At 44.0% G+C, this 16,816-nt stretch overlaps 1 protein-coding gene across 1 annotated transcript in view; it reads right to left on the bottom strand.

Moving 5' to 3' along the window:
- The window catches only part of CC2D1B (coiled-coil and C2 domain containing 1B), a 637,449-nt gene that overhangs the window by 175,514 nt on the left and 445,119 nt on the right, over positions 1-16,816 (bottom strand). Inside the window, exon 19 of the mRNA XM_069232670.1 lies at positions 5,307-5,380. Within this exon, the coding sequence (XP_069088771.1) occupies positions 5,307-5,380 (74 nt within the window). The remainder of the gene's footprint in view (positions 1-5,306; positions 5,381-16,816) is intronic.

Below are 16,816 nucleotides of genomic sequence, written 5' to 3'. Positions count from 1 at the left end.
AGTGTTTTTAGATTGACAGTAGTAGACAAATCTTTTCCACTTGTTTGCGTAACATTGTCTAGTAGTAGGTTTACGTGCTTGTTTAATTACTTCCATACATTCTGATGGGAGCTTTAGGTAACCTAATTCTAAGACTTCAGGAGCCAAATCGCCAGCATTGGGGTTTGGGTGCCTTATTTGACCTTTGTTCAGTGTTAACACGTCTGGTCTGTTTGGGAGTTTGTAATGAGGTACTACAGACAGATCTAGGAGTGTTGTGTACCAATGCTGACGTGCCCATGTTGGGGCTATGAGTATCATGGTGAGTGATGTTCGACATAGTTTGCTAACCAGAAAGGGAAGGAGTGGGAGAGGGGGAAAAGAGTAAGCAAATATCCCTGACCAATTGATCCATAGAGCATTGCCCTTGGATAGGGCATTTGGTGTCTGGATGCAAAGTTTTGGCATTTTTGGCGTTTTCGCTTTTTGCAAATAGGTCTATTTCTGGTGTCCCCCACTTTTGAAAGTCCTTTTGAAGTACTTGGGGGTGAAGCTCCAATTTGTGAGTTTGTTGGTGATTCCTTCTTAGGAGATCTGCCAGCTGATTGTCTACCCTTGGAATGTTTTGTGCTAACAGATGGATATGATTGTGAATTGCCCATTTCCATATTGTTTGGGCTAGTAGGGACAGTTGAGATGAATGTGTCCCGCTCTGTTTGTTGAGGTAATGCATGGTTGTCATGTTGTCTGTTTTTATTAGAACATTCTTCTGTTTGAGAAGAGGTTGAAATGCTTTTAGGGCAGGAAATACAGCTGGTAATTCTAGGTGGTTTATTTGAAACTGTTTCTGTTTGGCATCCCATTCCCCTTGAATGGTATGATTGTTGAGATGTGCTTCCCAACCTGTCATGGATGCGTCTATTGTGATTTTGGTCTGAGGAAAAGGGTCTTGAAATGACGCCCCTTCATTAGATTGCTGATATTCCACCACTGAAGGGACATATGTGTTTGCCGGTCCATCAATACTAGATCTTGAAGTTGGCCGTGTGCTTGAGACCGTTGTTGTGAGAGGCACTGTTGTAAGGATCTCATGTTTAGTCTTGCATGTGGAACTATGGCTATGCAAGATGCCATCATCCCTAGAATTTTAATGATGAACTTTACAGTATATTGTTGATTTGGCTGTATTTGTGGTATGTGATTTTAGAAAGCTTGTATCCTTTGTGTATTTGGATATGCTAGGGCTTAGGTAAGGTTGTACTTGTGCTGGTTGAAAGTGTGATTTTAGGTAATTGAGAGTGAACCTTAGTGTATGTAGCGTTTCTATCCCATATTGAGTGTGTTGTTGGCATTGTATAAAATTGCTTGATTTTATTAGCCAATCGTCTGGATATGGAAAGCTGTGAATGTGTTGTCTTCTTAAGTATGCTGCTACTACTACTAGACATTTTGTGAACACTCTTGGAGCTGTTGTTATGCTGAATGGCAAAACTTTGAACTGGTAATGTTTTCCTGCTATGATGAACCTGAGGTTTTTTCTGTGAGCTGGATGGATGGGTATGTGGAAATCCGCATCTTTGAGGTCTAAAGCAGTCATGTAATCCTGTTTTTATAGAAGTGGAATGACATCCTGCAGAGTTACCATGTGAAAATGTTCTGACAGGATGTATAGATTGAGAGGCCTGAGGTCCATTTGGGAATGAGGAAGTATAGTGAATATACTCCTGTTTCCTTTTGAGAATGTGGAACCAATTCTATTGCTTGTTTTAGTAGTAGAGATTGTACCTTTTCTTGCAGCAGAACGTTGTGTTCTGGGGACAATTTGTGGTGACGTGGTGGGATGTTTGGAGGGGTGGAGATTAATTCTAGGCAATAGCCATTGCGGATAATTGATAACACCCAATTGTCTGTGGTGATATTTTGCCAATGAGAGTGGAGCTGCTGTAGTCTTCCCCCCACAGGAGATGTGTGGAGTGGAGGGGTGAGAATGAGGTCACTGCTTAGATGTTGTAGTGGTTTGTTTTGAGGCTTGGAACTTGCCTCTGTTCCTGAAATATTGTCCTCTGTAGGACCCTCTTAATCCTCCTCTTTGATATAGAGTTTGTTGTCCCTGCTTTGTCTGGGAGGTAGATGCGTCAGAGGATTGTGGCTTAAATCCTCTTCTAAACTGTGGTCTGTGAAAGAAGCCTCTATATGGTGTGGTATTTAATGCCCCATTGGCTTAGCGGTGTCTTGAGTCTTTTCTCAGTTTCTCTATAGTGGAGTCTACCTCAGGGCCAGAGAGATGTTTCTTATCAAAAAGCATATTAAGTACTGCTCGTTGTATTTCTGGTTTAAAACCAGAGGAGCGCAGCCATGCATGCCTTGTAATGGCAGTGTTGACGCTTCTTGCAGCTGTATCAGCAGCATTGACCAGATGTTTTTTAAATGTTATTTTGCATGTTATACAGGGAAGGATGAGGTGACTGACTGAACAATGGACAACTACCTGGATATGGCAGACATAGTGCCTCTTCCTCTAGAGCTGAAGAGTGACTGGAAGCCCCAATAACAAATGAAAGAATTAAGAAGGTGCCCATGGAGCTGGCAAAGGGAAAGACTCTCAGAGCTAATGGGCTTTATTGCATTTGACCTACACAAATATATGGATATATTTTTGCAGTGTAAGAGATGCTGGGTTTGAGAGAGACTTTTTTTTAAAAGATTTTGCTATTTACAGTAAGCCAACTGCAAGAATTTGCAAGGGCTGTGTTACATTTAGTCAGTTATCATTTCGGGAGTGCGTGGGGTAGAGGTGTCTGCTTTTCCTACTTATTTTGTCTTAGCTATGGAACACCTTGCCAATGTAATGCTGCCTAAGAACAGAGAGAGAGAGAGAGGGAAAGAGCCATAAACAGATCAAGTGCAACCAGTATTGTTTCTATGTGTGCTCACAATCTACTGTTGTAGCCGAGAGTTAGTAATGACTGGTTCAAACAATCAATAGACGATCTGGAGTATTGTCAGAACTGAAAAAGAAATGGCTGAAATCTAGCAAGTTCCTGACCCTGTCATGACGAGACAGCCTTAATATTGCTGTGTCATACCTTCAGATGTGAACGACACAGGTTCTGCTATCTAGGTGTCTAATATTGCCATAGTGTTTCTGACATTGTTGATGGTAAAACTGGAAAAGCCCTGTTGGCATTGAGGGATAATGTTGCTTTCTAGCAAACTATACCTTTATTATTATTAATATCCGGAAGAATAGCACACACAAAATGGTGGTATTGCTACAGCCACTAAGCAATTTTAGCACTTTGAAAATTCTATTTTTTAGCATATTCTTCAAATAACTGGATACTGTACTTCTCTCATTAATTTGAATCTCTGAAGAGAGGTAGGGTGAATCTATGCGGACTCTGATTATATGTGGCGACCTAGGAGTTACTCATTATGAACTCTTGCTTAGCAGTCCGCCTACAATACGTGGGCAAGTTGGTTTCTGATACCCTACATCGAAGGCAGTTTATGTTTTAGAGAATTTCCAAAAAGGCGACATGATGAATCTGTTCCTGAGGATAGAGGGTTCAGATGGTAAAATGATTGTAGGTATTATTGGGTTAGATGTCTAGGAAGAACACCCATGAAAACAGGATATGTTGCAACATTCCGATCCACAGCCTGCGTGGCTTACATTGGCAAGAGTAGAAATATAATATAGAGATCCAGTGTCTGTAACCTATCGATCGAATAGGATCTTTCCAAACTCAGCTGCTTGATGTCCTATATGTGGTGCTACAGAGGCAGGTTTTTTTCATATGGCTGGATGCAGATTATCAGTGAATTCTGGGGGAAGGTGACGTTTATCACTGAAGAGATGGCAGAGTGGTCTGGCATTCTGAAACCCGAAATATGCCTTTTAATCCTCTTTCCTCAACCCTAAAATAAGAGAATGAGTACTAAACCTGTAGAACGAACTTTGGTCCTCACTAAAAGAGACATTGCAAAGTCCTGGAATCTGCATCAGTGGTCAAGTGATAGGAAAATAAAGTGCCATACTGGGAGAAGACAGACAGCAAAGTACTTTGCAGGGAAAGGAGAACAGTTAAATGGTGGTTACGTGTTACAAGACTTGCATGATGTGCTACAGACATTTACAAAGACAGCTAATAATGAATGCCTACCCGGAAGTAAGTTCAGGGCATGCTGAGGAACATTAAGTATTGACCTGGTATGTCACAATTTCACTACATTCATGGTGACGGCCCAGTCCCAACACTTGCAGATAATTGGGTAGTAATGCTAGGGGGAGGGCAAAGTGAAATTGTTCACCAAAAAATGAACATGCCTAAACATCGTAAAGAAGATAACCTTTGACAGATACATTGTTCAGTGGGAAGCTACTTTGACCACTGGTAGATCAAAATTAAAGGGTAGGTGGTAATGAAGCACTGAGCTGTAGAATTACTGATAGTAGGAAACAGGTCCACCAAGATTACATTTTTTCGAGGTTACGGTTATATTATTTTAGCTTTATGCCAAAACAAAGTAAGAAACATGATGTAATCTTTTCATGACACTACATTTCCCACATATGTGCACAATGCATTCTTACTAATTATATCCATGTCAAACTTAGCACTGCCCTGGAACAGCACTTTTGGGATAAAAGAAAGCTGAGACAGTTCATGTGACGCACCATGAAGGGCTCTCAAGAACACAGGGCCTTTATTCTTGTTTATTTTAGGATCAGTGAGAAGGTAGTCTTCCACAAAAGGAATTTTAGGTCCCGGGATGCCATTGACTGAAAAAGGTTCATCCATTAGTATGTAAGAAACAAAATAATAGGCAAGGAGGTGGTGGGACTCTATGCCAGAGGAAACAAATGCAAAAATATTAGACCCGTCAGAGAGACAAAGGTTATCCAGGTCGGATTCAGCAGGCAACTTTAGTTGTGAGGTAGGTTTTCCAGGTATGGACCTGTTGTGAACAAGACATGCTATTAAGTAAGCATGGGTGTTCCTGGCACACACCAATGAACGCCTTCCCTGACTTTTATCACCAACGTCCAATGTACTGAGTTATAAGTTTGGCCCCTGAGTGAAGGAAAACATCATTGCTACAAAATGGGCCAAGATTATATAAAGGAAGGAAAAAAAGGTGAACAGGTTACACAGAGAAGGCATTTTACATACATTTTACATGCAGAGCACTAGGCTTTAAATACATAATATTTATTTTTAATCAGAGGGTTAACCAATGCTAAAGATGGTATTAGAATTCACAATGAAACTGAGAACCTGCCATTAGAATAGCGAGTAAGAGAAAAAAAATGAAATGATTACCTGGAGGTGATGGCAGGTTAATGCCTTTTACTATTATAAGAAGCATTTCTGTACTGTTGAGTTCTGCAAATATCCTGTAAAATAAACATTAAACGTTCATCAATGCAAATTAAAGATGTTAATTCAAGTTTAATGATTTCTATCCACAATAATCAAACAGTGAAGGAGTGGGAATACAATATCGGTTTTGTAACTAGATAAGTCATATGCTGAATAGTTTGAAAGCCATGTTTTAATGTAGTTATTAAAGATACTATAAATGACACAACAGTCGGGAATCCTGTGAAATTAGCATTGCTGTTTATTCTCCTAAATAATAAACAAATGTCTGAAAGTTTGTGACTCTGGTGAGAACTGTAACCACCTTAAGTAATAGTAATGACATTAATCACTGGCAGTATAACTTTCATGATATGACATTTACCATGATACAAACTACTTTATGTCCCTTTTGGACTTCTCACCCTGCTTACTTTGCTACCAATACCAACTTAGTATAGACATTTCCTGCTCTACTAGAAAGGTAAGACATTGACATTAAAACCTCAATGTGCCTGGCTTAAGAGGATGGTTAAAATGAGCTCTGTACAGAATCCACTGGGACTGCTTAGCTAACTGTACTGTAAAGTTTAGAGATGACACTGCAGTAACATTATAAGAAGACAAATCAAATGATAAATGGTGAAAAAACCGTTGTGGTTATAGTGAGGAGGAGAGAGGTGAAAATCACAAGGTCGGTAGGAAAGGTAACACTGTACACCAGTGAGTGGCCAAGAATTAGAAATCAATTTCAGTACAGAAGATGAAAAAATCTGAGGAAAGAAGAATCATGAGGATCGGAAACGGGCAATGAAGTGCTTTGAAGAAGTACAAAGGGAAATTGGACAGATTTGTTAGGGGGCTGAACATATGGGAGTTCTTCATTAGCTTGTTTCCTACTTCTATGTTCAGTCAGCAGTATATCTCTTTTTAAGCCTCAAACCACTTCAGCCTCAAATAACTGTTGTGGAGAAGGAAGACCAGTATGTCATCATTAAGGAATCACTAGATGGCATCACATTGGTGATTAGGTAGCATGTACGTACCCGATAAAGAACAGCATGCTTTCTTTACACAATTCATAGGACAACTAGCACAATGGGCTAGCATACCCTGGTTGCTAGGCGGGGACTTCAACAGTCTGCTTAATGTGAAGTTAAAGAGTATATCCCCCTGTCCCACAGTCACCCACAATGCTTCATGCCAAACAGATTGTCCAGTGGCTAGACTGCTGGTCAATGGTAGACGTCCGGCAACACCATAAACCCAAGGAACAGATTTACTCCTTTTACTTCCCTCCACATGATCTCCATATCAGGCAAGACATCACAGTGAGCTTGGCAACATTAAGCCCCTATGTATAAAGGGTAGGGCGTTATCAAATCATAATCTACTGAGGCTGAGCTTGCGTCCGGGAAATGAGTGTCCACCAATTCCGAAGTGGAGCCTGCAACCAGCTGTGCTGAAAGATCAAGAATTTATGGGATGACTGCAGGACAAAATTATACTGTTATTTTGCATTAAATAGTGGTGCCGCTTCTTCTCCGCCAGTCGAATAGGAGGCATTCAAAGTTATCCTTACTAGTCACTGCATATAATCTGTCGTTTGCACTAGTGCCAGATCTACAAATTACAACATATGAAGATACTCTTCCGCATGCCTTCACTGCCAAGTATTATAGGATGCAACAAAGGTCCCAGAACTGGAGGACACACACACCAACCATGTAGAGCTGCTTGAACACCTCCGACGTCTGAAGATCACTGAATATGCTGCAAAAACACATGTGGAGGCAGTTACATCGGGAATGCTACAGGCCTGGCAGATTCGCCAAGACTTGGTGCACTCCCCCGTAATCCAAACTGGAACTGGTCCTAATACTACAGTATAGACACAACAAGAAATACACACAGCCTTTGTCCAATACTACACCATGCAGTAAGCCTCAGACTCCCACTGCTCGCAGACTGTAATGAAGGCCTTCCTATAAAACCTTTGATTAACCCAGATTACACACGACCAATGTCTGTTATTAAATACACCTAACTTAATCTTGGAAATATGCAGGGCCAATACACCTTTGCCTGTAGAAAAACCCCTGGCCTGGACCGGCTACCTACAGAATTATACAAACAATATCCTGACCTACTGATGCCCAGGTTAGAGTATCTATAGCACACGGCGATAAAGGCTGGGATGCTGCCTCCATCACTTTGTGATGTCCTACTTAATTAAATCCCTAAACCATGGAAAGATGCTAAGGAAGTAGCCCCTTACAGACCACTGGCGATCCTTAACACTAATTACAAACTCCATAGTAACAATTGGGCGACTCGTCTTTGGCCATTGCTCCTGCTCCTCATACATGACGTCCAAAATGGCTTTGTGCCAGGAAGAATGCACTTCACTTAACCTCCATTGTTTTGTTTGTGTGGAAGAATCTGCACCCACGAAATGGCCATAAGCAGCTTGAATGATCGTTGACTTGGTACAATCATTCAATTGCCTGTAGTGGAACTATTTATTTGAAGTCTTCCAGAGATTCAGCTTCCAGGGCCCAGTGTGGAGTATGATTAAGCTCCTTTACACAAAGCCTAGAGCAAGTGTTACAACTAGCAAAATGATATCAAACCTGATCGCAAAACTGATGGGTACCAGACAAGGTTGCACGCTTTCCCCACTCCTCTTTGCCTTGGCTGAAAAACCACAGGTGTTCAACTGAGAAGAAGCAGTGGAGAATGGAGAATTCCCCTCAGAGATCAAACGTATGTGGTGTCACTCTCTGCCGACGACATGCTAGTATATCTCACGGTTATCTCCACAAACTGATGATACTTGGCGATTTTGCAGCTATATCAGGCAGGACGGTGAACTGGAACAAATCATGCTTGTTCCCACTACATCCTGCCATTCTGAAGAAACATTTGTCCATTATTGAGGAAATAGTGAAAAGGCAACATACTCCATTTAGGTACTAGAGGATTAACATCTACCATGAGGAACACGACCTGCTGGGTGGGAATGTCACATGAGCAGTGATTGCGCTCTGCAGCCAAATGTCCTTTTGGGTAACACTGCAGATGTCGGTGATGGAGTGTACAGTACTTTTCAAAATGGTCACGCTCTCATGGTTATTGCATTATTCTGCAAATCTATCACTATTATTCCAAGCAAAATTCTTTCACGCCTTGCACTCCATGCTCAGGGAACTTAATTAGTGCAACATGTGATGCAGAGTGGCATTACTGGAGCTACAGCTTCCGATGGACCAGGTAACATAGGAGCCAGATCTTTGAGCACTATTGCTTGGTAGCTCAAGTTCAATAGGTGTGCCATTGGCTGGTGAGCAATCAGTTAGTGGACATGGCCACAAAAGAACCCCCAGTGGAAATCACAAGAATGTTCAGCCTCCCAGTGGACATGCACACAATGCCCTAGCCTTCTTCTTAGAGCTCTCCTCTATCATTGCAGGAGTTTATGCATACCAGGTAAGACAGTCCCACTTTAAGGACTCATTGGGAATACAGTACCACACGTACCCCTGCACCAGCTACACTGGAATGCAAAGGGCATACACACAATGGGAGACCTATTTCAAGAGGGTGAACTTCTAACATTCAACACTCATATGGAGCAAGCTGGCAAACACAGGGTCAATCCTTCTGGTACACTGCTCTCATATACACATTACAGGCCCACTGGTATTTAGTCACCCAAGATCCGCAAACACATACACTTGGGCAATACATGCACATCAATTGCACGGGTCACAGACTTATCAGCTGACTTGCTAAAACCTTGGGTGAACACCGACCCATCCCTCTTGACATGCTTCACGATGTTTGAGAGATGAAGTCTAGTCAACTCTTAGACATTGTAAGTGCAGGGTAGCCATACTGAGTATATGGTCTGGGAGTTTGTCATTACAAACTCCACAGCACCATAATGGCTACACTGAATACTGGCAAGTCTGGTATCAAACGTCTCAGCACAATAAACCCACAGTGATGCCAGTGTGGGATTTATTGATTATTGAGAAATGCACACAAAGGGCATCTTAGAGATGCCCCCTGTATGTTAGCCCTACTGCCAGTGCAAGGCTGACTGGTCTGTGCCCACCTGCCACTTCAAGACGAGTTTCTGACCACATGGGGTGAGTGCCTTTGTGCACTCTGTGGTCAGAAATAAGGCCTGTCCTGTGTGGAGGTGCTTCACACCTCCCCCCTGCAGGAACTGTAACACCTGGCGGTGAGCCTCAAAGGCTCAAGCCTGCTTTTACAATTCCCCGGGGCACTCCAGCTAGTGGAGATGCCCACCCTCGGACGAACACCCACTTTTTGGCAAGTCAGGAGCGATAATGAGAAAAACAAGGAGTAGTCACCCCCTCAGCCAGGTCCACCCATAAGGTGATCAGAGCTGAAGTGACTCCCTCAATCTTGCTTTGGAGGATTTGGACCAATAGGGGTAGGGATGTGCTCCCCTCCCCAGAGGGAGTGGGCACAAGGAGGGTGTAACCACCTCAAGGACAGTAGCCATTGACTATTTCCCTCTAAACACACCCCTAAATTTAGTATTTAGGGTCGACCCTGAACCCAGCTTTTCAGATTCCTGACGACCTCACAAGAAGTAGAAGAAGGACTACTGAGCTGAAAAGCCCGCAGAGAAGAAAAGGAGACGACACCTGACTTGGCTCCAGTCATTCCGACTTGTCTCCTCCTTCAAAGACTCTTCAACCGAAAAGCAACGCGTTCTGCAGGACCAGCGTTCCCTGAAAAGGACCAAGAACTCCAGTGGGCAGCAGCTGTGCCGAACAAAAAGAAAAGACATCCCACCTCACTCCAGAAGTGTGAGTCCCCACTACTCTGCACCTGACGCCCCCAGCCTGTGTCCAGAGAAACCAACTATCCAGAGGGGACCCCCAGGCGACTCCGACGACATGTTCATCCTGGGCTGACCTCCCTGTACCCCCAGGATGAAACCTGCAGAGGGAAGCCCGAGGACTCCACTGACCGCGACTGCCCGAGACAAAGATATCCTACGCCAGGGAGAAGCACTGCACCCGCAGGCCCAGGTCCGTGAGAAACCGACCACCGGTACAGCAACGAGCAGCAGGCGGCCCTCACCCTTGCCCAGTCGGTGGCTTGCCTAGTAGGCCTCCCTGTGCACTGCCTGCAGCACTTAAGTGACCCCCAGGTCACTCCATACAGTTCTATTGAGAACCTGATGCCCTGTTTGCACACTGCACACGGCCACCCCGGTGCTGCTGAGGGTGTGGTTTATGTGCCTACGTGGGGCCCCTCCAGTACTCAACCAAACCCCCATGGTCTGCCCTCCGACAACGTGGGTACTTACCTGTAAGCAGACTGGAACCGGAGTACCCCCTGTCTTCCCCGGTGCCCATGTTATTTTGGTTCCTGTTTGACCTCTGCACTTGACCGGCCCAGTATTGCTGGTGCTGGGTGTTTGGGGTTGCATTGAACCCCCAACGGCGGACTACCTATATCCTGGAGATTGAACCTGTAAGTGTGGTACTTACCTCTGAAATTCTACTGTACCTACCTCCCCCAGGAATGGTTGAAAATTGCACTCTGTACACTTTTAAAATAGCTTTTTGCCATTTTAATGAAAACTGTGTACAATATTGAATACATTCAAATTCTCAACTATTACCATGCAAAGTACCTTTCATTTAATGTACTTACCTGCTAAATAAATCTTGTGGTTTTAAAAATAAATTAACAAAATAATATTTTTCTATATAAAAACCTATTTGCCTGGAGTTAAGTCATTGAGTGTGTGTTTTCTTTTATTGCTTGTGTGTGTACAACACATGCTTAACACTACCCTCTGATAAGCCTAACTGCTCTTCACTGTAATTTTCTGATTTGGTTGAAAGATCGGCAGAATTGCTTGAAAGTTTTGAACTCTGTTGGAACTGGGATAGGTTACTCGAATTTGTGTGTTTAGGACTGCCCCTAGATATGGTTGTATCTGTATCGGCTGCAGGTAAGATTTGGGAAGATCGATTGTAAATCCCAGGTTGCAAAGTAGTTTTATTGTTATTTGAGTACTCTGTTGGCACTGTTTGAGGGATGTGGCTTTTAGAAGGCAGTTGTCCAGGTAGGGAAAGCCGTGTATTTGTTGACTGCAGAGGTGAGCTGCTACTACTGCTAAACGTTTGGCAAAAACTCTTGGTGCAGTGGTGACCCCAAATGAGAGGACTTTGAACTGGTAGTGGTTTCCGTCCACTACAAACGCGAGAAATTTGTGATGGGCTGGGTGACTTGGTATGTGAAAGTATGCACCTTTGAGATCTAGAGTAGACTTAAAGTCGCCCTGTTGAAGTAGTAGAATAACATCTTGCAGTGTGGCCATGTGGAAGTGTGCTGAGAAATGAAAATGTCACTTACCCAGTGTACATCTGTTCGTGGCATCAGTCGCAGTAGATTCGCATGTTCTGCAATAGCTCGCCATCTGGTGTTGGGCCGGAGTGTTACAAGTTGTTTTTGTTCGAAGAAGTCTTTCGAGTCACGGGACCGAGTGACTCCTCCTTTTGTCTCCATTGCGCATGGGCGTCGACTCCATCTTCGATTGTTTTTCCCCGCAGAGGGTGAGGTAGGAGTTGAATTGTAGTAATAGTGCCCATGCAATGGAGTGACTAAGTATGCACCTATTTAAGGTTGAGATGATACATATATAAATAATTGAAGGTAACTTCCAAACTGCTACAGGCTCCCGGGGAGGCGGGTGGGCACATGCGAATCTACTGCGACTGATGCCACGAACAGATGTACACTGGGTAAGTGACATTTTCAGTTCGATGGCATCTGTCGCTGTAGATACGCATGTTCTGCATAGACTAGTAAGCAGTTATTTCCCCAAAAGCGGTGGATCAGCCTGTAGGAGTGGAAGTAGTCTGAAATAATGTTCTTAATACGGCTTGACCTACTGTGGCTTGTTGTGCGGATAACACGTCTACACAGTAGTGCTTGGTGAATGTGTGAGGCGTAGACCATGTGGCTGCCTTACATATTTCTTGCATTGGGATGTTTCCTAGAAAGGCCATGGTAGCACCTTTCTTTCTGGTTGAGTGTGCCCTTGGTGTAATGGGCAGCTGTCGTTTAGCTTTAAGGTAGCAGATTTGGATGCATTTAACTATCCATCTGGCTATACCTTGTTTTGATATTGGGTTTCCTGCATGAGGTTTTTGAAATGCAATAAATAGTTGTTTAGTCTTTCAGATGTTTTTTGTTCTGTCAATGTAATACATCAATGCTCTTTTGACATCTAATGTATGTAGTGCCCTTTCAGCTACGGTATCTGGCTGTGGAAAAAACACTGGAAGTTCCACTGTTTGATTTAGATGGAACGGTGAAATAACCTTTGGCAAAAATTTAGGATTGGTCCTTAGGACGACTTTATTTTTGTGTAGTTGTATAAAAGGTTCCTGTATTGTAAACGCCTGAATCTCGCTTACTCTTCTTAGGGAAGTAATGGCGATGAGAAATGCCACCTTCCAGGTTAGGAACTGTATGTCGCAGGAGTGCATGGGTTCAAAAGGTGGACCCATAAGTCTAGTTAGGACAACATTTAGGTTCCATGAAGGAACAGGTGGTGTTCTTGGTGGTATAATTCTCCTAAGGCCCTCCATGAATGCTTTAATGACTGGTATCTTATATAGGGAAGTTGAATAGGTAGTCTGCAGGTATGCAGATATTGCTGCAAGGTGTATTTTAATGGAAGAGAAAGCTAGGTTAGATTTTTGTAAGTGAAGCAAGTAACCCACTACATGTTCTGGAGTTGTGTGTAATGGTTGTATTTGATTAATATGGCAGTAGCAAACAAACCTCTTCCATTTACTTGCATAGCAGTGCCTGGTGGATGGCCTTCTGGCTTGTTTTATGACTTCCATACATTCTTGGGTAAGTTGTAAGTGCCCGAATTCTAGGATTTCAGGAGCCAGATTGCTAGATTCAGCGATGCTGGATCTGGGTGTCTGATCTTTTGTTTGTGCTGTGTCAACAGATTTGGCCTGTTGGGCAATTTGATGCAGGGTACCACTGATAGGTCTAGCAGCGTTGTGTACCAGGGTTGCCTTGCCCAAGTTGGTGCTATCAATATGAGTTTGAGTTTGCTTTGACTGAGTTTGTTTACCAGGTAAGGAAGGAGAGGGAGAGGAGGAAAAGCGTAAGCAAATATCCCTGACCAGTTCATCCATAGGGCATTGCCTTGGGATTGTTCGTGTGGGTATCTGGATGCGAAGTTTTGGCATTTTGCGTTCTCCCTTGTCGCAAACAAGTCTATCTGAGGTGTTCCCCAGAGTTTGAAATAAGTGTTCAGAATTTGGGGGTGAATTTCCTATTCGTGGACCTGTTGGTGATCTCGAGAGAGATTGTCTGCGAGTTGATTTTGGATCCCTGGTATAAATTGTGCTATTAGGCGAATTTGGTTGTGAATTGCCCAACGCCAAATCTTTTGTGCTAGCAGGCTTAACTGCGTGGAGTGCGTCCCCCCCTGCTTGTTTAGATAATACATTGTTGTCATGTTGTCTGTTTTGACGAGAATGTATTTGTGAACTATTATTGGTTGGAAAGCTTTTAGTGCTTGAAAAACTGCTAGAAGTTCTAGGTGATTGATATGCAGTTTTGTTTGATGTACGTTCCATTGTCCTTGTATGCTGTGTTGATCGAGGTGTGCTCCCCACCCTGTCATGGAAGCATCTGTTGTTATTACGTATTGTGGCACTGGGTCTTGGAAAGGCCGCCCCTTGTTTAAATTTATGTTGTTCCACCACAGAAGCGAGAGGTAAGTTTGGCGGTCTATTAACACCAGATCTAGAAGGTGACCCTGTGCTTGAGACCACTGTGATGCTAGGCATTGTTGTAAGGGCCTCATGTGCAGTCTTGCGTTTGGGACAATGGCTATGCATGAAGACATCATGCCTAGGAGTTGTAATACCATCTTTGCTTGTATCTTTTGTGTTGGATACATGCGTTGTACGATGGTGTTGAAATTTAGAATTCTTTGTGGACTTGGAGTGGCTACTCCCTTTGATGTGTCTATTATGGCTCCTAGGTATTGTTGTACCTTGCGCGGCAGAATGTTGGATTTTGTAAAGTTGACGGTGAACCCGAGTTTGAAGAGGGTTTGTATGATCTGATTTGTGTGATTTGAGCACTCTATGAACGAATGGGCCTTGATTAGCCAGTCGTCCAAATATGGGAACACATGTATTTGCTGCCTTCTTATGTGTGCAGCGACTACCGCTAGACATTTGGTAAAGACTCTTGGTGCGGTTGTTAATCCGAAAGGCAGTACCTTGAATTGGTAATGTATTCCTTTGAATACAAACCTTAGGTATTTCCTGTGCGATGGGTGTATTGGTATATGGAAATAAGCATCCTTGAGGTCTAAAGTTGCCATGTAGTCGTGTAGTTTTAGCAATGGCAATACTTCTTGTAGTGTGACCATGTGGAAGTGGTCTGATTTGCTGAAAGTGTTCACTACTCTGAGGTCTAGGATTGGTCTCAGCGTTTTGTCCTTCTTTGGTATCAGAAAGTACAGTGAGTAAACTCCTGTGTTTATTTGTGTGTTTGGCACTAATTCGATTGCATTCTTTTGCAATAGTGCCTGCACTTCTATCTCCAGGAGATTGGAATGGTGTGTTGTTAAATTTTGTGCTTTTGGTGGTATGTTTGGAGGGAATTGTAGAAATTCTATGCAATAACCATGTTGGATAATTGCTAGAACCCAAGTGTCTGTAGTGATTTCCTCCCATGCTTTGTAATAATGACCTATTCTTCCCCCCACTGGTGTTGTGTGGAGGGGGTGAGTGACATGTGAGTCACTGTTTAGTAGTAGGGGTTTTGGGGCTCTGAAATCTTCCTCTATTTCTAGGGAATTGCCCTCCTCTATATTGTCCCCGAAAACCTCCTCTATACTGTCCCTGGTAACTGGACGGTGTTGCTTGTGAGGTGCTGGCTTGTGTGCTTTGACCCCGAAACCCCCCTCGAAAGGGCGTTTTACGGAATGTGCTGTAATTCCCTCTGCTCTGCGGGGAGTAGAGTGCGCCCATGGCTTTGGCAGTGTCCGTATCTTTTTTGAGTTTCTCAATCGCTGTGTCCACTTCTGGACCGAACAGTTCTTTTTCATTAAAAGGCATATTGAGAACTGCTTGTTGAATCTCTGGTTTAAATCCAGACGTTCGGAGCCATGCATGCCTTCTGATAGTTACAGATGTATTAATTGTCCGTGCAGCTGTATCTGCAGCGTCCATGGAGGAGCGGATCTGGTTGTTGGAAATGGTCTGTCCCTCCTCAACCACTTGTTTTGCCCTATTTTGTAAGTCCTTGGGCAGATGTTCAATGAGATGTTGCATCTCGTCCCAGTGGGCTCTGTCATAGCGCGCAAGTAGTGCCTGGGAGTTCGCGATGCGCCACTGGTTTGCAGCTTGTGCTGCGACTCTTTTACCAGCTGCATCGAACTTGCGGCTTTCTTTATCTGGGGGTGGTGCATCTCCAGATGTGTGAGAGTTGGCCCTTTTCCTAGCTGCTCCTACAACGACAGAGTCTGGTGGCAGCTGTGTAGTGATGAAAACCGGGTCTGTAGGAGGCGCCTTATACTTTTTTTCCACCCTTGGTGTGATTGCCCTACTTTTGACCGGCTCCTTAAAGATGTCTTTTGCGTGCCGGAGCATACCAGGGAGCATAGGCAGGCTTTGGTATGAGCTGTGGGTGGAGGAGAGTGTGTTGAATAAAAAATCATCCTCGACCTGTTCTGAGTGGAGGCTTACGTTGTGAAATTGTGCTGCTCTAGCCACCACTTGAGAATACGCGGTGCTGTCTTCTGGTGGAGATGGCTTCGTAGGGTATGCCTCCGGACTGTTATCTGACACTGGGGCGTCGTATAGGTCCCATGCGTCCTGATCTTGGTCACCCTGGCTCATGGTGGTGTGAGCTGGGGAGTGTGATGGAGTTTGTGCTGGTGAGACGTTAATCACGGGCGGAGGAGAGGGTGGTGGGGTAACTCTTTTCACCACTTTTGGTTGTGGTGTCTGTTCAGTCTGGAACTCCAACCTTCTCTTTCTCCTAATGGGGGGAAGGGTGCTTATTTTTCCTGTCCCCTGCTGTATGAAGATACGCTTTTGCGTATGGTCCACATCAGTTGCTTGTAGCTCTTCCTCAAACCTATGCTTTTGCATTTGGGAGGTTAGCGAGTGCTGTTCTGTATAAGAGCCTGAAGCTGGGTCGCTTGCAGTTTGTTTCGGCATCGAAACCCTGTCTGCGTGTTTTTTCGGCTCCGAGGTGACTTTTTTCTTTTTCGGGGCCGAAACCTCTCGGCGTCGATCTGCTTCGGTGCCGCTGTCTCGGCGTCGAGCCGTGTCCACACCGGCATCTCGGTGTCGAGGCTTGTCTCCAGCACTTTCTCGGTCCCGAGAAGGCTGCGTGCCGGTGTGTCGACCGGAGTCGGA

The sequence above is a fragment of the Pleurodeles waltl genome, chromosome 4_2 (genome assembly GCF_031143425.1).
Source record: "Pleurodeles waltl isolate 20211129_DDA chromosome 4_2, aPleWal1.hap1.20221129, whole genome shotgun sequence".
In the NCBI taxonomy this organism is placed as follows: Eukaryota; Metazoa; Chordata; class Amphibia; order Caudata; family Salamandridae; genus Pleurodeles; species Pleurodeles waltl.
The sequence above is the reverse complement of the archived record's forward strand: the minus strand, read 5'-3'. Positions and strand labels throughout refer to the sequence as shown.